General features: G+C 36.4%; 2 protein-coding genes across 2 annotated transcripts in view; one reads left to right on the top strand and one right to left on the bottom strand.

Annotated features, from left to right (window-relative positions):
* GDI2 (GDP dissociation inhibitor 2) overlaps positions 1-21,712 on the top strand; it is a 42,009-nt gene extending 20,297 nt beyond the window's left edge. The window contains exons 5-11 of the mRNA XM_044678323.1: positions 6,857-7,055; positions 7,802-7,933; positions 15,524-15,623; positions 19,106-19,277; positions 20,004-20,148; positions 20,558-20,612; positions 20,701-21,712. Of these exons, the coding sequence (XP_044534258.1) occupies positions 6,857-7,055; positions 7,802-7,933; positions 15,524-15,623; positions 19,106-19,277; positions 20,004-20,148; positions 20,558-20,612; positions 20,701-20,847 (950 nt within the window). The 3' untranslated portion in view covers positions 20,848-21,712. The remainder of the gene's footprint in view (positions 1-6,856; positions 7,056-7,801; positions 7,934-15,523; positions 15,624-19,105; positions 19,278-20,003; positions 20,149-20,557; positions 20,613-20,700) is intronic.
* Positions 21,713-24,755: 3,043 nt separating this feature from the next.
* TASOR2 (transcription activation suppressor family member 2) overlaps positions 24,756-25,362 on the bottom strand; it is an 84,189-nt gene continuing 83,582 nt past the window's right edge. Inside the window, exon 23 of the mRNA XM_044678322.1 lies at positions 24,756-24,871. Coding sequence (XP_044534257.1) covers positions 24,756-24,871 — 116 coding nt within the window. The remainder of the gene's footprint in view (positions 24,872-25,362) is intronic.

The following is a 25,362-nucleotide window of genomic DNA, read 5'->3' as shown; positions in this document are numbered from 1 at the left end:
TTGGTCCTTAAGAGTTATCTGGGGCATTGAGAGGTTAGGTTTCTTGTCCAGAGGCTAGAGTTAGTCTAGCCAAGGCCAGCTTGCTGGATCCTGTGCTATACTATTTTTCTCACCAAACTTTCCCTAAAATTGCCTTTTGTTCTACACCTTCTTACTGTTTTATGAGATTATACTTCTCATAATCTTACCCCATTTTCCCATCAGATTTTACAAATGAATTTACTTTTTAAAATATATTTATAATGGGTTATTTTATATTATCAAAATTTTCCTTTCACCTTCCCAGCCATCCCATATAAAAAATTTTTTTTAAAGACAGAAAAAGAAGAGGAAAAAAATTTAAACTGATAAGTATATTGGCAAAGTCTGAAAATATATGCCTAGCTCTGCATAGGGCTGGTATTAAGGGTGTCTTTTTGTATCCCTTCTTTAAAGCATATTTATTCTTACAAAGGAGCTATATTATAAAACTCTTGCCTCACATTTCTTATTTTCTGACTAAAACAGTTTTTAGATTTATGTGGATTAAATTTATTTAGGAAATGGCTATAATATAAACTGTTACCACAGCAATAATGGAAATATTACCATTTAATATTCACATAAATTTTTTTAGCTTATTATGGTAATAGTTTGTGTTATTACCATTTCCTAAGTTTCATCCATATAAACCTAGCTACTTGGAGGAGTTAGGTGTCACAATGGATAGAGTGCTGGGCCTAGAGTCAGGAAGACTCATCTCTATGAGTTCAAATCCAGCTGTAGACACTTATTAGCTCTGTGACCGGGCAAGCTCCTTAACCTCACTTGCCTCAGTTTTCTCATCTGTAAAATGGGCTGGAGAATGAAATGGTAAGTCATTCCAGTATCTTTGTTAAGAAAACCCCAAATGGGATCATGAAGAGTCAGACATAACTGAAAACAACTGAACAACAATAGTGTTAATGTTTGTTCTTTTGTCCATTTCCCATTTGTTTGGTACTGATGTTGATCATTTATTTAAGGTAAAAACATGAATATAATGCTTTTTGCAAAGCACTTTACATGCATTTTGGTCCTCACAAAAACCTTGAGGGAAGAATAATTATTTTGATTTTATAGGTGAGGAAATTATGTCCTTACCTTGGCTGCAGAGCTGGTAAGTGGATGAATCAGGATTGGAGCTCTGATCATTCTGTCTCCAAGACCAGCACTCAAGAAGCTATAGCCAGCTATGCCACCCACCTACCTTAGGCATAGATAACTGATTCGGAAATTATTCTTACTTCAGTAATCCCTGTTTCCCAATTAAATATTTTTTTGTGGTGGTATTTGGTGCTTGTCATGTTCAATGTTTTCAGAATATTTTGAAGAAAGTATTAATGAGATTTTTGCATGAGGCATCTGTATAGTTTATAAACCTTTGACTTCTTTAACTTTTTACTCCTTAACTGTTTTGCCACATTTCTTGCCATCCTTCTTCATTGAAGTCACTGAATATTAAAGTATTTGTTGATTTTGTTTGGAAGGTCTTATCAAGTTTCTCTTCCCCTTCATCTTCTGCAATAATTATTAGTGTGTAAGCTGCAATTATTTTCATAGTAGTCTTTTTGCAAATGTTCATTAGAAGCACTGCCAGATATCATGATCAGATATCATATAATATTTCTTTTTTCCCCTTAATGTATGATAAAATCAACACTGCTTATTCCTTTAATTATTTTTTCAAGGAGAAATCATCAATACTCTTTCCATTTAGCTACAGCTTCCTTTATGTTTTATGGTTTTATTTACAGAGAATGTCAGTATTTATGGTTCAGTTTTCCACTTGTACGTCCACTGGATAAGAGCTTCTTACTTTTTAGCTTCATTAACCTTTGTTGTGAAAAAAGAAACATCAGAATTTCCTGAGTATCAGTATTTATGGCTGTGTATCTTCTGCCTAATAACCAGTTTCTAACAAGCTGACCTTTTGTCACCTTAGTCCTTCTTTTAAAATTATCCTTTGCTGTAGACTACATAAAATATTTCATGTGAAAATTCAGTCTCATTTTCTTCTTTTAGTTAGATCATTAGTTTATTTCAATCACATCTTCTGATTTTCCTTTTGAGATGCCTCCCTAGTTCACATGGGCTTTTATGTAGTATAGATAATGAAATATTAACACATTCCCCTAGTGGGCTGCAGGTTCAATGAGGGTAAGTACCATTGCATATATCTCACTAATGTAGTTAATAAAAACAGATGCATAATGTTTATTGATTTAGACATGCACAAATCCCATGGAGGTTGGATTCCAACTGAGCAGTATAAGAATGCATGAAAAATAAGAGGGAGGACACTCCAGAAAAGGGGAGGGATTGACATTAACTTTTTTTTCATTAAAATTTTTTTGCTAAAAATTTCTTAAAACAGTCCAAAAGCATCTCTAAAGGAAAATCGGAAGATTCTCAAAATGAGCTATTAGGGGTTATGGCTTATTACTCATTAGAGCTCTAGTCTAGTATCACCAGTTGCCTCATAGACATTTCAAACTAAAAGTCCTAGATAGGGATAAGAAAAGGAACTACACAAAAAATTTTGTTGTTATAGGGAACTCCCAAATGAGGAAATTCCATTAAAAAAGGAATAACAGGTTTCCCAAGGAAGTTCAATATCCTCTCTGAAACTTTTTGCCCTAGAGAGTTGTCATGAGTTTAAATTTTTAGGACCAACTACAGTCAGCTTTGTCACTAATTAGATTTAAATCCAAGTTTTGTTGGCTCCTTGCCCAGTTTTCTATCCATATTAAATTCAACATGTCCAAAACAGAACTTATCATTTCCTCCAACCTACCCTTCTTTCAGATTTCTTTATTTTTGTTAAGGACACCACCATTCTTTCAGACTCCTGGGTCGTAATGTTGGCGTTGTCCTTGAACAAACTTTATTCTCCCTATCTTGTTATTTCTACCTCTATCCCACATATAGGTCCTTCTCTACTTTGAAATCACTACCTTAGTCTCTTAATACCTCTTGCCAAAATTATTGCAACAGCCTCTTAATTGTTCCCCCTGCTTGAATCATCTCCCCACTGAGTTAGCCCTCCAGACAGTTGCCAAAGTGACTCTCCTTAAGAACAGATCTGACAATCTGAACACTGTTGCCTCTAGATTAAAATACAGACTTATTTTTTTAGCTTTTAAAACCCTTTACAGTCTAGCCAAATTGGTCTTTTCCCCATGTTTTAGAATAGTTCATTTCCGGTTTCTGAGCCTTTGAGGTGTCAGTTCCCCTCTGCATGAAATGTACTTCCTCCCCTCTGCCTCACAAAATCTCTTCTTATATGAAGTTACATCTTCTAGCTGAGGCCTTTAATACAACAGAGAGAGTGCTAGATTGGGAGTCAGAATCTGGGTTCAGATTTTGGTACTGCCTTTATTATTTGGGGAAACTTGGGCAAGTCACTCAAAATCTCTTGGCCCCAGTTCTTCAGTCACAAAATGAAGGTTTGGGTTAGATTGCCTCTTAAGATCTCTTTCATCTCTATATTTTTCATTCGTAATCCTTGCTAATGCAAGTTCCTTTTCCCCTAATTGCCATTTATTCTCTCTGTGTGTATATATATGTACAGAAATGTTCTTTACTCATTAGAATATAAGCTCCTTGAGGGTAGGGATTGTTTATTTGCTGAGTGCCTGGCATGTAGGCAGTGGTACTTAATAAATGGTTGTTGATTGAAGGCATCAGCAAGGCCTAAAGGGAAAAGGAAGTATTTGGTTTGAGCTTAAGCAATGGGAAGGTGAGTCCACAAAGTAAAACACCTCTTGAAATACAGCTGTTATGTTAAAATTAATATCTCCAGGTACTCATTTTCTATAAAGTTTATTAATAATCATTTCAAATAGAAAAAGCAGATATGTAGAGATTTAAGCCTAATCTAACCTAACTCTGACTATGTGGTCCTCCACATGGCTGACTGGCTTAGTCATGGTGTTCCACTGCCTCCTCCAAGAGAATAGAGCCCGCTAGGGTCACACCTACTCCTTTTTATTCACATTAATGGACACAGCGCTGGCATACAAAATGGGATGAACCAGGTAGGCAATCCAGGAGGGGGAAGGGATGAACCTCCCTCTACACATATCACAACTCTCTACCACACATGGAGGCAAATATACAAGGCAAATACAAGTTAATTTTGTAGGGGAGGCACTAGCAACTAAGGGGATTGGAAAATGACTTGTTAGGAGGGAATATTTGGTCTGAACTTAAGGAAATGAGAGATTTCCAGAGATAAAGTCACGGAAAGACTGCATTCTAAGCACACAGGGGGACAGCTTGTGCAAAGATCAGAAAAGAGATGAATTGTTAATATAGAAAAAGAGCAAGAGCTAAGTTTGGCTGGAAGTATTTGAAAGGTGGTAAGCCCCAAAAGGTGGGTTGAACCCTCATTGCAAAAGGCTTAAATGCCAAATAGAAGAGTTTGTTTCTTGATGATAATAGAAAGGCATTTGATCAAAGGACACGGTCAGACCTGTTATGGTTATGAGGAATTGAGCAAAGGTGGTAGCCATTTAAGGTGGAGGGAAGGGGACAGATGTGAAAGAGCTTAGAGAGGTAGAATTGAAAAGACTTAGCTACTGACAAGATATCAGGAAGAAGGGAGTATGAGGCTTCAAGGATGACTCCTAGGTTTTGAACCATGGTAGTTAGGAGGGTAGTGTTGCTTTCAGAGGAAATACACAGAAGTTAGAAAGAGAGTATCAATTTGGAGGGAAAAAGAGGGATATATATTTTAGATATGATGAGTTTGAGATGATGCCCTAGTACAGTGATTCCCAAAGTGGGCACCACCGCCCCCTGGTGGGTGCTGCAGTGAGCAGTGATGGCCACAGGTGCATTTATCTTTCCTATTAATTGCTATTAAAATTTAAAAAAAAAATTAATTTCCAAGGGGCTAAGTAATATTTTTTCTGGAAAGGGGGCAGTAGGCCAAAAAAGTTTGGGAACCACTGCACTAGTACATCCTTTTCAGAATGCCCATTAGGCAGTTAGTGAAGCAGTGTTTAGATCTTGGAGAAAATCATTGAATCTGTGAGAGTTGTGATCCTGGATATAGAGAATAAAAACGAGGCCTCTGGAACAAGGGTTGGTTAGGAGACAGAATATGATGAAGTCCTTAGAAAGAAGGCTGAGAAAAAGTGGCCAGATACGCTAGAGAACTGAGAGTAGTGTTGTGGAAACTTGAGAGGAGAGAGTATATAGAATGTGAGACTTAGTCACAGTGTCAAATGCTACATATAAGTTGAGAAGAATAAGAATTAAGGAAAGGCCATTGGATTTGGCTATTAAGACAGAACTGGTAATTGGAGAGCTCATTTTCATTTGAATGATAAGGTCAGAAGCCAGATTGCATTATGAATGCACATGTACCTAAAATGAGTCTTCCTTTGTTGTAATAGATAACACAGCATATAAAATTAACTATTTTGGAGATGATAAAGAAGGAGTCATGTTCAATAAGCTTACCTGAAACTTTATAATGAGTGATTTTTCAAATTTTCCAAAGAGCATTACTTTTGCTAAAAATTATGTTATGCAACAATTATGTTTGTGGCTTTTTCATAGAAGACTTTATCTGTAACACTCCAGTGCAGTTAATGCAATCTGATTTGTCTTAGTTATTTTTTATTTACACTCTCAACTTGCCATCTAATGGATTGCAAACTACTTGAGCATTGTCTTAATCATTTTTGTGTTGCTCTCAGGCACCTATTAGCACAGTGCTGTCATGGCAGGTATTTAGAAACATTTAACTTGAATTCTGCCCCAACTTTGTTGCATCTTCTCTAGTTAGTCCTATACAGGCTAGTTAAAAAAAGCAATTAGTCAATCACAGCTTCCCTACTATGTTATAAAATACAAATCAGCATTTTGCTAAATATTTTAGCATGTCAAGTTATAAATGTAGTTCAATCATTAAACTACCTAATTGTTTTTTTAAAAGCTTCAATACCTTAAAATAACTTAGCAGATAAGAATACTTATATGGACAAATTAGAAATTTATCCAGATGGCACTTATCTGAGTTAACAGACTAGTTAGTTACCAGTAGTCATTTTGTCCAATGGGAAGGTCTGGAAGTGTTTAAAGTAGATACTGATAGCTGATGTGTCCTACTTTTTTACTTTTGATATCTTCATCTGAATGAGTTTGAACTAAAACTAAAGCGTGTTTCAAAGCTTCAGCCTAAAAAATATGCACATAAGCCTTTTTTCACTTTACAGTTGGTTTTAAGTAAATGTCTCCTAGCATGTTTATTACCTAAGCTGATCCTAGATTGGCTTTGGTGGGGTAGGCCTGTTGGGTGGCAGGGTAACCTTAAGCTTCTTTTCTAATACTACCCAAAGACTTCTGTGATAAGTAAAAGGGAAAAATATCCCATAATGTCTGAATATTGACCCATACTTGCTTTCTGACCTTAATCAAGAGGTTAAACTGCCCAATCTTCATTGCTAAAGGAGTAATGACAACAGAAGTATGCCTTGGAATATTTTTTCAAGAGGTTTGTTACCCTTTTTCTCAACAGTAATAGTTAAAAATGGACACTTCATACTTTACTAATGGTGATTAAAATGAACAAAGCTTTCATTATTATATTTTAGTTGAAAATTTATAACTGTTTTAGTTGTACTACTTAAGTTTTGAGATGGTCTGTGAAATTTGGAATGTATCACTACTCTTTCCAATATTTCCATATTATATCTTGAACGTTATATTGGACTCTTTATTCTCAATTATTGACTTGGTTCTTAAATTTTCCTCTGGAATACCTTATTACTCAATTCTTGTTTTGTTTTGTGTGTTTTTTTCCTTCATGTTTGCATATATTCAGGTCTGATGGGGCTGTTTGAGAAACGTCGGTTCAGGAAATTCTTAGTATATGTTGCCAACTTTGACGAAAAAGACTCCAGAACTTTTGAGGGTATTGATCCTAGGAAGACTACAATGCGAGATGTGTACAAGAAGTTTGATTTGGGCCAAGATGTCATAGATTTCACTGGTCATGCCCTTGCCCTTTACAGAACTGATGAGTGAGTGTGTTTAGTGGTCTTAATTTTGAAAAATCCCAAGATTTTTCATTAGAGGTCCCTGAACTGTAAAAGTCTTACAACTTAGCTATTTCAAGTAAACTTTCCATAACATTTGAGATGAAATTGTAGAAACCTATACTTTGAAAAGTAGCCTTTTCTCTTTAAACAAGACAAACATGAAGGGTTTTGTGCAGGGAATATTTTTTGGTATCTTTTTGTTTACTCCCTACCTTTTAGTTTGTGAGGCAGCATGTCATAAGAGAGTTAGAAAAGATCTGGGTCTTCATCTAATCTCTTAATACATACTGGCTGTGTGATCCTGTGTAAATCCTTGTTTCAGGCAACTCTCTTAATGCTTGAGTTGATAGTCTACATCATTGAAGGGAATTTCCTCACCAGGGGTTCTTATATCATTAAGGTCACAGATATGTCCCTTTTCCCTAATAATGTTTCAACTCCTAGTCCAAATACTTAGTATAATTTAAGTATAATTACATACTACCCCTGAATTTTTCATTTTATGTTTTATACTATTGTTTAAAGACAGTCTGTCTTTTTGGAGTTTTCTCCAAGTGCATTTTTTAGTCTATTCTTTGATGAAGGTATTTCATTGAGACAAATGCATTGTTATACCCTGAAAGTTAAGTCAGACACTTAGACACGGTTCAGTTGAGTAATGAAATTAGTGTTGGAAACAAATAGCTGAAAGGAAAACCTTTTACTAATTGCCATTAAATTTTTTCCAGCTATTTAGATCAACCATGTTATGAAACCATCAACAGGATTAAACTTTATAGCGACTCTTTGGCAAGATATGGCAAGAGCCCATATCTTTATCCACTTTATGGCCTTGGAGAGCTGCCTCAAGGATTTGCAAGGTAAGCATACCTATCTTTGCTCCTGAGGGAGCATGGATATAGTCTTCTACTTAAGCTGAATGAATGCTATTAATGTGCAGCATTTGGTTGTCACATCAAAGTAGTCATCTCAAAAGAAGGTATATGCCTGTCTGATGTCACTTAGCAGTAGAAAATTTTTAGGGGGCAGCTGGGTAGCTCAGTGGACTGAAAGCCAGGCCTAGAGATGGGAGGTCCTAGGTTCAAATCTGAATTCAGACACTTCCCAGCTGTGTGACCCTGGGCTGCCGGAAGCCATCGAGGCTGTGAGGTTAGCACAGCTACTCACAAGCTCTGACAATCCAGCACGGCAGGTTGTCAGGAGGATGGAAATTCCACACTCAGTTTACCCTATATGATTCTTTTTACAGTGACATTCACTTGCATTGAAATTATTACAATCAATATCCTTATCCAGCTCAAAGGAGACACAGAAAAAAAATACAGGTTCATGGCAAGAACAATCATAGCCATAGACTACCCACTCTCCCAAAATAAACCCCTGTACAACCCCCTAGAGTATAGAAATTTCCACTAGAATCAGCCTAGCAAAAAACCATCAATTAGTGAGTTAATGCAAGTTTCTAAAGTTCCCAGCAAGAAAATACCTGGCCTGAGTTTGTTCCCAAACTCCTACAGACCATAGAAACAGTGAAACACAAAGAAATTAAGGCAATGACAAACTAGCACAGAATCACCCTACCAGAACTGTATTCTTAATGATCCTATAACAGAAAAAACACCATGGGGACAAAACATTGGACCAGACTGATATTATTGTATCTCATTGGATGTAATCAACTACCATAACTATCTCCTTAATTTATGATGGGAATGAATAGTATAACATAACTATATACATAATATAATTAGTTAAAATATAATTAACTATTATGTTTAGCTAGGAACTGATGTACTTGTACCTTATGCATGGCTGAAAAGAATAAGTTCAAACTAAGCCAGCCCATAATGAATAATTTTTGACAAGCTTGCTTCTTTGTTTAACCACAGTAAGATAATTAGAAATGTCAATCTTGTGATGTTTCAGAAGTTAATATGTGATTTTGAATGTATGGGAAGAAAAAAACCTGTATGAGATCATAAAGAAAAGAGGGTATAAAAATAAAAATCAGCAGATGACACTTCAGATCAGCCACTGCAAACCTACTCGGTCTCTGGCTCTTCTCACTCCATTTTCGCTCAATTGTCCCGCCCCCCAAGGGGAATTGGACTGCTGGTAACCCCGTAGCACTGGGCAAGTCACTTGACCCCCATTGCCTACCCTTACCACTCTTCTGCCTTGGAGCCCAATACACAGTATTGACTCCAAGTTGGAAGGTAAGGGTTTAAAAAAAAAGAAAGACAATTTTTATTCTTTAAGAGTGAATTTGGGGGGCAGCTGGGTGGCTCAGTGGATTGAGAGCCAGGCCTAGAGACTAGAGGTCCTGGGTTCAAATCTAGCCTCAGAGGCACTTCCTAGCTGTGATCCTGGGTAAGTCATTGAACCCCATTGCCTAGCCCTTACAGCTCTTCTGCCTTAGAACCAATACACAGTGTTGATTCTAAGGCAGAAGGTAAGGGGTTTTTTTGGGGGGGGGGGGAAGAGTGAATTTAATCTTTGGAAAAAATAAAACTGATAGTAATTCAGAGGCAAGTTTTGTGTTAATAAGATGAGTAATAATATTGTGGTTCAGAAAGTATGGCTGTAGCACAAAGTCAAATTTTCTTAACCAGGCTTGATGCTGAAGACAATTTCAAAATTATTGTTGCATTATTGGAATAAATGAGAAAGTCCCTTTACCACATAGTTTAAAGATAACATAGAATTGGCAGGTCTAATTATGGCATTCATCAGTGCTTTTTTCAGAAGAAAGTATCTTTTCATGAAAAAATTTAAATATTTCAAAGAAATTAAATTTTACTTTTCTAAATTTGCAATATAAAACAGCAGAGGAAAACAGGCAATAGGGAGGAGTAAAGGACATTAGAGGCAAACAGAAATAGGAGTTGAGAACTTTGGTTCCAACTTTTTCTGGCATTTATTCCTTGTGTGTTATCATCTTAGGACAAGCCATTTAACCTCTTTGTACCTTTGTTTCCTCTATAAAATGAAGGGGCTAGATGTCTCACTTTGAGTTGAATTACTAACAGGTCTTTTGCATTTGTATGAGCAGTAGTAATGTTCCTGATCACTACTTTTTGGTTTTGGAATGACTGCTATCCTACAAAAATTTAATCAGTAACATTTATTGAGTGTCTACTGTGTGGAAAACACAGGTAAAGTGAAGGAACTTCACATATGGTTGGGGAGACAGAAGATTAAGCAAGGTGGAGATATGATGATCTTTTTTTAAAAATTAAATACTTTTTATTTTCACACAGTGATCAGCCTTCTCTCTCTCTCTCACTTTCCTCCCCATACTTCCTATTGGGAAAGTAAGCAAAACAAAACTATCCAAGCATGTATAGTCAAGCCAAACAAAATTTCTCCTTGGCCATATCTAAAAAATTAGGTCTCAGTATGATCATTTTTCTAAGCTAAGCTCAAAAAACTCCCCCCAAACCTTGAGTTGAACTTTGGTGACTGAATCAGATTCCATTATCCTTAGATCCAGCTTTTGGATCACCTTAGTTCTTGGTAGTTTGCCAGACGTGATTGGTTGTTAGAATGAGGATTTCCCTTTACTTGGCATAAATGCTTTCCTTCAGGGCAACTTTGAATCAGCTCTATGTGGGATGCATGTAAATCTTGATTACCAAACTTCCCTGGCTCTAAGTTGCTGAAATGAGGACTGTTGTTTTTGTCTGTGGTAACTTCCCCCAAATTCTCCTCCTTTTCCAATTTCCCTGTTACTGTACCACCTTCGTCACAGCCAACCAGACTTGCAAGCAGTTAGGTGTCCCTCTTGGCTCCTTTTTCTCTCTTTCCACTGTATCAAATCTGTTGACAGCACTTGTCATTATTTCCTTTTGTAACATGGCATAGAGAACACCCTTCCCGCCAAAGCCAATGCCACCACCCTGGCCTGGGCCCTCTCCTCATCTTCACTCATGCTGGGCCTGACCTCTTCCGCTGTCAAAGTGATCTGACTAAATAGTAAATACTCTGTTTGACTTCCAAAGCCTTCCGTGACATGACTCCTTCCCACCTTTCCAGTCTTTCTTATGCCTTCCTCTCTTCAACCTACTCTGAGACATTTTCACTAGCTATCCCTCTTCCTGGACTCCTCTCCCTCCTCATCTCTGCCCCCCTTGCTTCCTACTTTCTTCAAGTCCCAGCTAAAATCTCATTTTCTATAGGAAGCCTTTCCACATCTCCATATGTTCTAGTGCTTTTCCATCGTTGATTATTTCCAGTTTATCCTGTACATAGTTTGTTGGTATGTAGTTGTTTTCATGTTGCCTTTCCCATGAATCTGTTTTTCTTTGTATCCCCAGTACTTCGCACAGAGCACATAGCAGATATTTTTATAATTTTTTTATTGACTAACTTGTTTTCATTGGTGTGGGAAAATCCTTTCACCAATGTATATCAGCAACTTGGTTGATAGTTTTATAGTTAGTCTTAGAGAATTGATTGGATTCTTTATTTTTCCTTTTTTTTTTGGTTGAAAAACTAGATGCTTAAAGATGAAAAAAACAAATTTTATTGAACTATCCTAGAAGTGGTAATTCTTAGTGCTTTTTTTTTTTTTAATTTTTTTTTAAACCCTTAACTTCTGTGTATTGACTTATAGATGGAAGAGTGGTAAGGGTAGGCAATGGGGGTCAAGTGACTTGCCCAGGGTCACACAGCTGGGAAGTGTCTGAGGCCAGATTTGAACCTAGGACCTCCCGTCTCCAGGCATGGCTCCCAATCCACTGAGCTACCCAGCTGCCCCCTTTCTTAGTGCTTTTTAACCATTATCCATCTATTAAATGATAGTTAAATTCTTTCTTTGAGGGCCATTTGGAATCAGCATATGCTTGAAAATCTTGATTACCAAACTTCTTGGATCTAAGTTGAGATGAAAGCTATTGTTTTTGGCCTGAATTTATGACACTTATCTTTCCCCCTTTAAACCCTCTCGTTTTTTATTTCCCTTTTGCTATCGAAGGTACCTCCACCCTGGTAAATTGTATCACTTCAATTAAGAAATTGTGGTTTAAAAGAAGAAACTTGTGTTTGGAAGACAATTTTGGAAGCTGTGCTTTAAAAAACAAATCTAAGCTACGTTTACTAGCCTACAGGGGGTCAGTAATCTTTGAATTAGTAATAAAAAATTCTTAACTTTAGAGATTACACAGCTTTATCCCAAGTTCTACATTTGTTGCTCTTGACAGTTAAAAAAAAGCATTTTTTATTCTGAATTTCAGCACCAAAAAAGAATTTCCATGAATATAGAATATGAAAAAGAATCACATAAGAAATATAGAATCTCCATTTCATGGTGCTTACTTATAAAAAAAAAGAATATAATAATTACACATTTTACTTTCAAAACTGTCCTGCTTTTCTGGGCTTCCTTCTGTTTTCTAATTAACTTTTTTTTTTACATCATTGTTGCTTATTCCCTTTCTCCTATCTTCCTCCTTCCTCCCATATTAAAAAATGAGAGGGAAAAAAACCTTGTAATGAATAAGCAACATCAAGCAAAACCATCTATACATCACTCCTGTCTAAAAATCTTCCTACTAGCTAAGATTCTTTGAAATCATCTGTTTCATCATTTCTTATGGTTCAGTCTATTTAATTAAATTTATTTAATTTTTTATTTACCACAGTTGATTTAGCAATTTCCAATTTAATTGGACTCCTTTGGATTTCAGTTTTTTCTTTTTTTCATTTACTTTTAGTTAAAAATTAGTTTTAATTTTACTTTTGTTTTACTTTCATTCTGATCAGGACCTGGATGTTGTTTTTGTTTGTGACTATTCCCTCCCCAGGATTAGCCCCTCTCTCTTTAGCACCCATCTGCATTTGTTTTCTTGTTGAGTTTGATGCATTTCTACACCAAACTGTTTACTTTTATTCATTTCTCTTTTGTCTGTTTCAGATAAGATTGGGGTTCACTTGGTTGCCTACTCTACTCTGCCCTTCCTTTATGTTTGTGAACTCTTTTTTTCCACATCTCAGTTATGAGAAATGGCAGTCTATTTCTTTTATTTTCCCTTCTCTTTTCCTTCTTCAAATTCTTAGAACAGAAACAATGTACCCCCAGGACCTCTATTTCTCTTATTTCTCCCTTTGTATGCTTCAAAGTAAAGTTCTGAAGGGACAGTTGTTTCTTCTTTCCTTGTTAGCACTAAATCATACAGAACAATTAAATTCACCTTCTAGATTTCTCTGGATTTTTGTTTGTATTTTAAGGTTCCTACTTAGCTTTGGTCTTTTCATAGAAAATATTCAAAAATTCCCTATTCCAATACTGGTCCATGTAGGATTATAATTCACTTTTAAGGGCAAGTTATTCTTTTTTTTTTTTATGTTCAGTATTTATCTTTGTATTTTTTTATTTGAAGATAGTTTATTTTCCTAATTACCTGTAATAACAATTTTCAGTATATGTTTTCTGAAATTATAAGATCTAAATTGTTTCCCTCCCTCCTTTCCCTTTTTCCTCTCCCCTCTCTGAGATGGTAAGCAATTTGATCTGGATGTATCTACATGTAGCATCATGCAAAACATATTTCCATATTTGTCATTGTTGTAAGAGAATACTCATATAAAACCAAAACCCCAAAGGTAAAAATGCAAATAAGCTAATGTGAAAGATAGTATGCTCTGATTTGCATCTGACCCCAATAGTTCTTTCTCTGGAAGTGGATAGCATTCTTTGTTGTAAGTCCTTCAGAATGGTCTGGAATCATTATATTGCTGAGAATAGCTAAGTCTTTCACAGTAGATCATCATATGATATTGCTGTTACTTTTGTGTACAGTGTTCTCCCAGTTCTGCTTATTTTGCTCTACATCTGTTCTTGTAGATCTTTCCAGTTCTTTCTGAAATCATCCTGCTTTATCATTTCTTATAGCATAATAATACTCCATCACCAATATATACCACAATTTGTTCAGCCATTCTCCAAATGATGGACATTCCATCAATTTCTAATTTTTTTCCACCACAAAAAGAGCTACTATATTTTTGTACAAGTAGGTCCTTTGAGGGTAAGGTATTCTTCTTTGTAAGCCTCTCTTTTTTTGTCTTTTTGAATACTGAATTCCCAAATCTCCATTTATTATAGAAGCTTCCAGGTGATCTGTGATTCCTTTTGTGATCCCGACTATGGTTCCTTGGTTCTTGAACTGCTTATTTCTTGCCACTGTAGTATTTTTTTGAGAGATGGGAGCTCTTAATTTTTTCTTTGTCATTCCTGGGACTATTCTTTCTGAAGTTCAGTGGATTCTTTCTGTCTTAACTTGACCTGCTGGTTTTAATAGATCTGATCTGTCTTCATTAAATAAAAATGAAAGAAAATCTAAAGCCTTTTTTTTAAACCATGATTTTCAGGGACACTAATGATCCTTAAATTGTCTTTCCTTTACGTGTTCTCTTAAGTCAGTTTTTGATATCAGACATCTTACTTTTCTTTGATTTGTCCTACTATTTCTTGCTGTTCATGGATACATTGATTTGTTTGTTTTATTCTAGTTTCCAAGAAGTGTACTTCTTGGGTAAGGTTTATCCCATTCTCTTCTAAGCTCTTCTTCCAGTTCTTTTTTCCTAAATCTTTAAATCTTTGATTTCTAGCTTCACGTCTTGTAGGTATTCAAATAGTCCTTGGGGAAAATTCCTTTTCCCCTTTTGTACCTCTATTTACAGTTTTCACAATTTTTCTTCTTTTGGGGAGATGTCTAGATCTATATTACTTTATTGTTGGGTTAGAGCCAGGCTTTGGCTCCTTGTGCTTTTAGTTACAGTGGTCAGCCTTGCTTGAACTTGCCTGGTTCTTCTAGGTTCCTGTACTTCTCACCCTACCCTGGACCTTTTAAGATTTAGAGCACTGGATTTTCAGGGCCCTCTCTGGTGTCCCAGGATAGAATGCTAGTGTTTATGGGCTCTTCTGGTCTGAGTGTTGCTGGGCCTTATTGGTCAACACAATCACTGCTTCTTAAACTCTTAAGGTCCCCACTCTGGGGCATTCTGATGTTCCTGAGTCTTCTCTGGGATAGGGATGGGGCCTTTAGCCTCTTTATCTCTAGACGTCCTTTGCTCACACTGGAAGGTTGCTGCTTGTTTGCCTGAACAAGTACCTGTGCTGGCTCTGCTAGCAGCCCCATTTCCTATTCCCATGGATTTCTGGCTGCCTTTCTGTGCAGTTCTGGGGTAGAAGTCGTCACTTTACTGTTAAGTTTTCATTGGGGTTCTTGATCATTTGGTCTAGATTGGATTTCAGGTTTTTGCTGGCATTGATGTGTGGGAGCTGTGTAGTCTGCATCTGTTCAGGTAGCCATTTGTCTAAAGGTCCTTATTAACTTTTAAATCAAAGTCTTCTAGACTTCCTTCATGAAGGTTTTGGAAAATTTTTGTCAACTAGAACAATTTAAAATTTTTACTGAGGTGTATTCTTTTTTCCCTTTCATTTATAGGCTAAGTGCCATTTATGGAGGTACCTATATGTTGAACAAGCCAATTGAAGAAATCATTGTAAAAGATGGAAAAGTGATTGGTGTAAAATCTGAAGGAGAGGTATAGTACCTTTGGATTTGGGGGAAGATATCTGATATGTAACAACATTTTATAATTTAATAAGTACTTGTTATTATAAGCTGTATTTGATAGCTTCCAGATTATATAAGAAATCTGTTTAGTACTACTAATCATAATGACTACAATTTATATAGCACTTAAATGTTCATATGGAAAATTACCAGTGATTATTTTGAACTCGTAGGCGCAAAGTATTAAGTAATCAAATATCATTCATATCTTCAGTTTTGATCCACTTTATGTCTCTTCTAGCGACATAAGTTTTGGATAAGTTGCAATTGATAAGGTTCAAAGTACTTCTTTACACAAATTATATTCCTGGCTGTAAATTAGCTTTTGTTGGATTGAGTTATACTTTCACTCTAGAAGTATACTAATAATAGAAAAAATATTATTGGACTAGAAGTCAAAGGATCTGGATTCTAGTCTCAGTTGTTGAGGTTGGACTATTTAGTCTCTTGCAACTCATACACTACGGTTTTATAATTTTATCAATGAAGTCATTTGGTTAACACTGATAGTTTGTACTTGTTTAACATTATAGTATGGTTATATGAAAGTGCTAAAATAAGAAGTTGCTCTCCATAAAATCCCATTGTTAAAAGAGGTTATGTTTATGGACCCTGATAAAATAAAAATAAACTGGGGAGAGGCAAGCTATTAGCTATATCTTTATTTTAATTTTTAAAATTTCACTAATTTAGAATATTTTTTTATGGTTCCATGATTCATGTTCTTTCCCTCCCCTCCTCCCTCAGCCAATGAGCAATTCAACTGGGTTTTACATGTATCATTGGTTAAGACCTATTTCCATATTATTAATATTTGCAATAGTGTGATCATTTAGAGCAGTGATGGGCAAACTACAGCCCATGGGCCCAATGTGGCCCCCTGAAATGTTCTATCTGGCCATGGGACATTATTCCTAATCTGACGAATACAATGAGTAGGATACAATACAAACTTCGAAAGAGCTGCCTTAGAAGCAGACTGACAGATGAGAATTTCCTTTCCTTTGGCCCCCTCTTTAAAGAGTTTGCCCACCACTGGTTTAGAGTATTAGACATTTCTTAATGAGAATGAAGGGGCAGCTGGGTGCACAGTGGATAGAGTGCCAGGTTTGGAGTCAGGAAGACCTGATAATCAGCCTCATGACGCTACCTTGTTGTGACCCTAGGCAAGTTGCTTAATTCTGTTTACCTCAGTTTCTTCATATGTAAAATGGGCTGGAGAAGGAAATGGCAAACTACTCTGGAATCTTTGCCAAGAAAACCTCAAATGGGATCTCAAAGAATTGGACACAACTGAAATGACTGAACAGCAACAAGAATAAAAAAATGAATAGATTTTGCTAGATTTTAGGAGAAAGAGTGATGTTATTGGGCTCTGGGGAAAGAGGGAGTGGGAAAGGGAGATTGGGTAACTGAATTGCTGCTTTGATCTATAATTTTGTGTTCAGAATTGCGTTTATATTTGAAGTGTAAAAGAATAGGTGTAGGCAAAGAGATTCCTGTGTAAAATTTGTCACTTGTGCTAAGATAAGTAATCTTTGGAGTATTCTTTCCTCTTATTTAAACATTTGTTCTTTTTTAAGGATCATTTCCAAAACATAGCTCTTTATTTCTTTATTTAGTCCAAGTCTGATTAAACTTATTATATAGGCTAGCCTGACAACTTTCAACCAGGCTAGGAACAAGATGAAAATTTAAGGTTTTTCTTTGTTGTGGATCTTGTAGTGAAAAAGGACAATTTCTGTACAGCTGAGTACTAGGTTTGGCCATGTGAGCCTTTACTGTTACTCCTCTTGGAGCTTGATCTTGATGATTAGTCTAAAATAGGGGCAGCTGGGTAGCTCAGTGGATTGAGAGCCAGGCCTAGAGACAGGAGGTCCTAGGTTCAAATCCAGCCTCAGCCACTTCCCAGCCGTGTGACCCTGGGCAAGCCACTTGACCCTCATTGCCCCACCCTTACCACTCTTCCACCTAGGAGCCAATACACAGAAGTTAAGGATTTTTAAAAAAAAAGTCATCTAAAATGGCCAAATGTAGTAAATAATCTTATTGAAGACAAATGTGGTAAATATCTTATTTTACGACTTTTTTTCTTACTCTTCATTCTTTGCATAATGTAGCTAAGCTTTATTTTTAGAATTTTAGGTTTACAAAGGATATTATAGGAAATAAGAATCTTCATATAGATGTGTATATATGTTTATTGGAAACCTTTGAAATGCCATTTATCATGTATTTTTAAGAGTTTCCAGTTTGTCACTGGAGATATAGTGGCTTTAGATGTCAAATATTTTTGTTTATATAGTATGATGTGGAATTCATATATATATACGAGGAAAAATTACTGCCAAAGTAGTGCAGTGTAAAAACCCCTGGATTCCAAGTTTGAAATCAGAAGACCTGGAGTTGTTTCTCCTCAATAGCCCCCTCATCCCACCATCAACCTTCCCACCATTCCTGTTACTGTCAAGGGCATCATCGCCCGCCTGCTTGTCACCCAGGTTTGTAAGCTCGGGGTCATCCTCGATTCCTCACTTGCATTCATCCTGTAGACTGTATAGTCTATTATAAATCTTGTCATTTCTACCTTCACAACATGTTGTACTGGCCACCTCTTCATTGACACGGTCATTATCACACTATTACAAAACCGATTCAGATTGATTTTCTTGGCTTAAATCTTTCCTGTCTACCGTCTATTCTGCTGTCGGTGATTTTCCTAATGTTCAGGTCTGACCGTGTCACACCCATCCTACTCAGTAAACTTCAGCAGCAACCCATTACCTCCAAGATCAAATATATAATTTATTGCATTTAAATCCCATCATAATCTGGCCCCTTCCAATGTTTCCAGTCTTACACATTCCCCTTCTCCAGGCTCAGATAGAGCTGTGCTGCCCTGCTTGCTATTTCCAGCCTGGGATGTTCTTTCCCAGCACAGTTGGTTGCTCTCCCATGTCTAGAAGGCAGAAGGCAGAGTTGAGGAAGAGCCCTAAACTGGTCTAATTCTTTACCTTAAGAAATCCAGTTCTAGTCCCAGCCCTCTGAAGTTACCACCTTCCATTTACACTGTATGTATTTATTTGCATGTTGTCTTCCTCTATTAGAATGTGGGTTTCTCCAGGGTACACAGTGTTTTTACATCTCTTTTTTGTGTTTTTGGAACTTAGCATACACAGTGCCTACGTGGCACATTAACTGTTTCTAGCCTTTATTTGTACCTCCATCCAGCACATGAATCAGACTGGATGTCAGCTTCTAATTAGGGTTTCTTTCACCTGACAATCCCAGTTCCAAATAATTATTAATTTTTTTATTCAGCTTTATGCACAATTAACTACCTAGAAATACATTTTTTCAAAGAAGTAGTCATTGGAAGACTTTTGAAACTTTTACTGATGCTTTAATGTGCTAAACAATTTATTAAGAAGGTCTTTTGTTTTGTTTCAGATTGCCCGTTGCAAGCAGCTCATCTGTGACCCTAGTTATGTAAAAGATAGAGTAAAAAAAGTAGGCCAGGTGATCAGAGTTATCTGCATCCTGAGCCACCCAATTAAGAACACCAATGATGCCAATTCGTGCCAGATCATCATTCCGCAGAACCAGGTCAACCGGAAATCAGGTGAGTTGTAAAGATTGGAGAATGCTCAAGAAGTGTTCTCTTTGGGATTTTTGTTTCATTATACTATTGATTGTTTAAGCACGTTAAGAAGAAAAACAGTTTACTGGCTGGAAACCTCAAAGTTTAAGAATTGATATCTACAAATTGAATTTGTAGGGAGCTTAGTGGATATATACTATTTCTAACCTAATGGGACAGAACCTCCAGTGCCAGTTTTTGTCTTGTTACTTAATTTTACTTATTTGTATGACATTTGGTTATTTATTAGCACTCTTATGTGATAAAACCATAGCTTGACACAAAAAGTGGATGACATCAACATCTAAGGAAAAAAGCAGTTTGGTAGAAACAACCAGTAAATTAACTGGGTCCTCACCTCTTCTAGTTAGGAGGGGGATATCTTCTTACCTCTGATTTGGGTTCCAGGTTGATCACAGTTGTTTAAGACTCAAAACATTCAGATTTGATTTTTGTTGTCTTGTTTATGTCATTGTACTCTAGTCATTATAGGTGCTTTATTGGCGACCTATTTCACTTTCCATCCATTCATATATTCCCCCCTCCTTATTTTGTGAGACACTGTGCTAGTTTATCAAAAATCCTAGGCTCAGTAGATCTAATCCTAGTCAAGAAGTTTAAAATACAAATGAAGAAATGCATAACTTAAAACATACAAATATTCAACACTTAAAAATGTAGAAAATGTGCTTTAATGGTTTGTTGCAGATATCTACGTTTGCATGATTTCTTCTGCACACAATGTGGCTGCACAAGGAAAGTATATTGCTATCGTTAGTACTACTGTGGAAACCAAAGAACCTGAGAAGGAAATCAGACCAGCATTAGAGCTTTTGGAGCCAATCGAACAGCAGTGAGTCTTACATTTATGTATCGGTCCCATTGGTTGGTTGAAAATTAGGTTCTGGTTATTAACTCTTGTTTTCTCATCTTGGGTCCAGGTGAGGGCAAACAAATAGCTGCTAGACACCTTGCATGAGAATATCTAATTTTCTTGCCCCTTGATTTGCTGCTCTGAGTTTTTACTTTCATTAGAAAGGTACTGGTTTTTCAAGGCAAAGCTTTGATTGCAAGTGGTGTCATCTTTCCTCTTCCAATGTATTGAATGTTTTGGGTGCCAAGTAATCTTGGGAGCACTATTAACGGTTTGTTCAATAAACATTCAAGTGCCTATTACGTACAATTTCCTGGTATAAGTACAAAAAAGAAATGAGTTCCTTGCCCTCAATGAAACTTAACATTCTGACCCATTCTCTTTTCAGATTTGTTAGCATCAATGATCTGTATATTCCAACTGATTTGGGAACAGAAAGCCAGGTTAGTATTAGAGTTGGGGATTTTTAAGTTTGCACTTTTCCAGGAGGCATTTCAAAATCATCTAAGTGTCTCAACTTTATTTTTCCAGATCTTTATTTCCCGTACTTATGATGCTACAACTCACTTTGAGACAACTTGTGACGATATTAAAGACATCTACAAGAGGATGATGGGGTCTGAGTTTGACTTTGAAGAAATGAAACGAAAGAAAAATGACATTTATGGGGAAGACTAATAGCAGTAATATGCTACTATCCAATTAGGAGAAATTTAAATTTCAGCTAATACAGAGTTATATCAAGAACCTAATGAACATTATATGAAATCAATATTGTATGGCCTGCTTTTGTAATCACTTCTTTGAGATTGAAGAGTACTATGCCCCTAAATGTTCCCCTCTATTCCCCCTTTTTAATATCATTTAATATCATGTATTACTGTCTTTCTCCTGGGATGACTGTCCAGAAGTGACAGATTGCTAACATTATGTTCAATTTCCCTGAGTGTGTGTGCGTGTGTGTATGTCTGTGTGTTTTTTAAGGGAAAGCACAGTTTAAACATACACTCACTGAGGCAGACAAATAGAACTCGATACAGTATTTGTATCTTTTAATAGTATAGCCTTTTCAAATGTATGCTTTTTGGGTTCATGTTGATTCTCTAAGTTCATGTACTATCTATTCTCCTAACATTAAGGAAACTTGAACACTCCAGTGTTGGACAGCATCCCTCCAGGTTCCATAACTCTTAGTTTTTGTTTCACGTCAAGTATTATGACGGTGCCCGGATATCATAGCCATTAGTCATGGGCATAGATTTCTAACCCAGCTTTAGCTTTTGAAACTGTTTACATAATTTGGGAGGGGCGGAGGGGCCTGTGTGCCTAAGGGCTCCTTCGGTGTTTTAATCTAATAAAACTGATGAAAAAAAAAAAAGTAATAATAGCAGGCAAGATGTGAAAGTACCTTCTATCCCCCTGGCTTTTTGGATGGACCAAATCACAATGCAGTATTAATTTGACAGAGCCTCCAAGTCCGTGATGTTTTATAAATGGCTCCAAATGATTTCTGTACTGCAAAGTAAAGCCAAACTGGAAACCAGTACCTGTTTATTGGTCTATTTGCTTCCCACTGTAAGTTCTGTCATTGGCCATACCCGCTGTTTCCCATATTACTTTTGTAAATAGCATTCTCATTAATATACACCCATCCACCAGAAATGTAACTTTTAATTTGGAAGACCAAAGAAGACCTGATTATGAATCATAATCATTAGGTAATAGAACTATAATCTTTTTTAGCAACCACAGGACTCCTTTTATTTTTGTTATTTGGCATAGTTCTGTCATAAAATTCTTAAGTGGGCATCATCTGTTTAAAGTATTAACTGGGATTTGGCTTATCAGCAACCATTTAAGGGGAAATAACCAAGTCTGTCTTGGCATGTAGGAAGTTAGTTAACACAACAGAAAAAAATCTGTTCTTGCTCACCCTTGTTAAAATTAATAGTTGTTAAAAGGAGGGAAGGCTCTGACCTGCTCCTATCACTTTCTCCCAATGCGTACACAAAGTTTTCAAGCTTTTAGGTAAATGGGACACTTCTAAAGGGGTTTGGTACAGAATGGAAATGCATAGTTAGTTAGGAATGCTGGAGGGGAGAAGAGGTGGGATACTTGGCTGTGAGAAACCAGGCCCTGAGCTCTTGATTTTTTTTTAACCTTTACACTCGTTTATTTGGGCAGAGTTGTAGTTAAAGTGCTGACTTTATGTGTGTCTGACACCAGGTGGTAGGGGAGAGTATGACATGGAAGCTGATAACTTTTCCCTTTTCTAGTATTCTTCCTCCCACCTCAAGGAAGGATTGAGTATAACTAACCCTGCTAATTTTTCTGTCAAAGTCACCAACTTTGAATTTTCCATCAAGGAATTAGCCTGCTCTTCACTGCCTATATAAGCCTAAAAAGATGTAATGCAGAGTTCCAAAGCCACTGCTTTTACAGTGAGTCATAGGAATCATATCATGTATGGAAGGAAAACCAAAAACAGCCATCTTAAGTTTAAAAGTATCTGGGGAGTTCATGCAAGTAAAGTACAATTGTGGAAGTACAATCACACCCCACCAAACAAACAACCAGTTTCCTTCTTGGGGACAGTGGCACACAGGGTGTTAAAATAACTGATATTTCAGTGCTTTAAGATTTTCTTTTAATTGAGGCAATGTGTTAATTAGCTTTGTAAACATGAGTCAGTTCTCAAAAATAAAAACTATAGAAGGCTACAAGGAATAACAAGATCCTTGAAGTAAAAGTAATCATTTAACATGGCAGTAGCCAAGATAGAATGGTAGTAGGGGCCAAACAGTCAGGCTCTACTGGCCAATCAGATTTTTTTTTTTTGTCTGACCTGGGGCAAAAATTAATTGAACACCCAAATCAGGATCCCTTGAAAAGCTTTAGTATTCTAGTGACTTGTCATTATCAAAGTTGCAAAAGTTTTTAAAGAAAATGCTTGTGAGGAGCTAATAACACCAAAATTTAAAAAGGCCTAGCGGGGAATTTGTTTTTTAATAGTTATAAAATCATTCAGGGAAAAATATTTTACTTGTTTTTATTTTTTAAAAATTATTAGGTATAAAACCTACCCTCCAAATAGATACCACATATCTTATACAAAGTTTCTGTTAAGCTTTGAGGTGTTCAAAGACTACTATAGAAATTTTTGAAATACAATAAACATATGATTATTATTCCTCAGAATATTGACGTAGTGAGCTATTTACAAAAACCAAACAGAGTGGAAAAATGTCATTGCAAATAGGTACCATTTGGGAAAAAAAATTAACTTCACGTAGTGTAGCTGTAGACTAATACATTTAGATTAATTTCCTAGATGGACAAAGTGTATAAAAAGAATTTCAGACCATAACATGTACTACTTATGCCTTATTTACATAAACAACCATAAAAAATACACTTGTTAAAATGGACTTTTACATTACAGTTTTCCAACTTGTAGCGCCTTTCGGTAACATTTTCCTATTGTTCATTTTAATAATGTATACTACTAGCTTTGTTAAAATGCATCCTGTTTAAAAATAATTTAAAACCCTATAATCCAAAGCTTAACAATTAAGTCTACTGTGCCATTCTGAAATAAATCACATTTCAGCAGACTATATATAAATTGAAAGAAAAATAATCCCCTAAGGATGTCTGCATTATAATGGAAAATTTATAGTTTTAAATGTGAAAAGTGGATTCATTTCTTCCTGAAGGTGTTTAGGGTTGGGGAAGGCAGAATGGAAAGGGGGAATTAGCTCATCGTTGTAGTTCGTCTTGGAAGTCATCAGAGCTGGTACTTTCATCACCTAGACAAAGACAAAATTCACAATGGTTAACATAAACCCAGAGCTAAGCAAATCTGTGCATTTCTGCAACAAAATTGGAACAGACTTCATCCTACAAATCCAGGCCAGTGAAAACAACTGCTTACCATTGAGATAAAAACAAGCACTCTGGGACTGGCAATGTGGTTGTGTATACATTTGGAATTCTGTCCATATGGTGAAAGCAAGTGTGATTGGTTTCTCCAAGTCCTTATGGACTTTTAAAAGATGTCACCTGCGGTTCATAAAAATGTCCATCTCTATACTTATGGTTTACGACTTCGACCAACCCTTTACCTTGATGCCTTAGTGTGTAGCATGAAGGTGATCATAAGTTCTCAAAGGTTATGCCAGCAGAATGAAAGTTCTACTACAGTTTTCAGATATAGATTTGGTGACAGCAAATCTACATTTCAGGTCTGTTCACTGTCCAAGAATAAGTAATCACACTAAACTGGTTAAAGGATGATGGTGTAGGCTTATATAGCCTAAGTCCCAGAGGAGTTGCAGTCTGGGTTTGTAGGTGTATCTACACTAAGGAAATCATTCAAGAACTCAAGTACAGCTTCTCTGCTTGTTTGCAGTGTCATGAGACAGACATGAGGAAACTGTAGAACAGAGCATAAGGCAAGTTTCCCAAGGTTATACGGCAATATTTAAACCAGCATGTCTGGTTTTCTGAAAATGCATGTTTATATCTGTAGAATGCTGTTTAATCACACGGTAGAGCAGAGAGAAAAAGGCTATGACAAATTATACTCACCAATAAGTTGCCTTAAATGGGGCTGCTTTCTGTACAATTCCAGCAAAGTTACTTATATCAGTAACAAGGATTCCATTATTTTCAAATATTTCTCTGGAGGTACTGAGTTTATCTATTAAAAGAAAATCAAAATCACTAATTACTTGGTTGCCAAAAAGATCACAAATGCAAGTTCAGGTGCTGTTCCTCATCCCCTGCCATGACCCATAGTCATTGGACGCAATCTTACGGGTAAAGAGCAGGAAATACACAGGAACTCACAGGATTCAAAGTCCAAGAAAGAAGGCAGCAGTAAACTCCATGTACAAATGTGGAATACTATTAGGAAGAAGCAAAATAAACTCTAGATCCTCAGGCAAATTGAGGCTTGGAATGGAACTGGGCTCTTCAAGGGTAAATCTTACCCAAAGAATACAGCAGGTAAAAAGGGGGCAGTAACTGCATTTATATGTTAAGATATTGTCATGTAAGGAAATTCTGGAAGCAGAAAAGGGCTGCTCTGGGGTAAAAGATCAATGCAGGCTGAAAGTAGAGATCTTTCCATTAAGGTGTATTACAGATGAGAAATTTGAAACGTCACAAACCTGGTACAAAGGCATTCAT

This window comes from Gracilinanus agilis, chromosome 5, assembly GCF_016433145.1.
Source record: "Gracilinanus agilis isolate LMUSP501 chromosome 5, AgileGrace, whole genome shotgun sequence".
Lineage (NCBI taxonomy): Eukaryota > Metazoa > Chordata > Mammalia > Didelphimorphia > Didelphidae > Gracilinanus > Gracilinanus agilis.
This window is presented reverse-complemented; position numbering and strand designations above follow the sequence as displayed.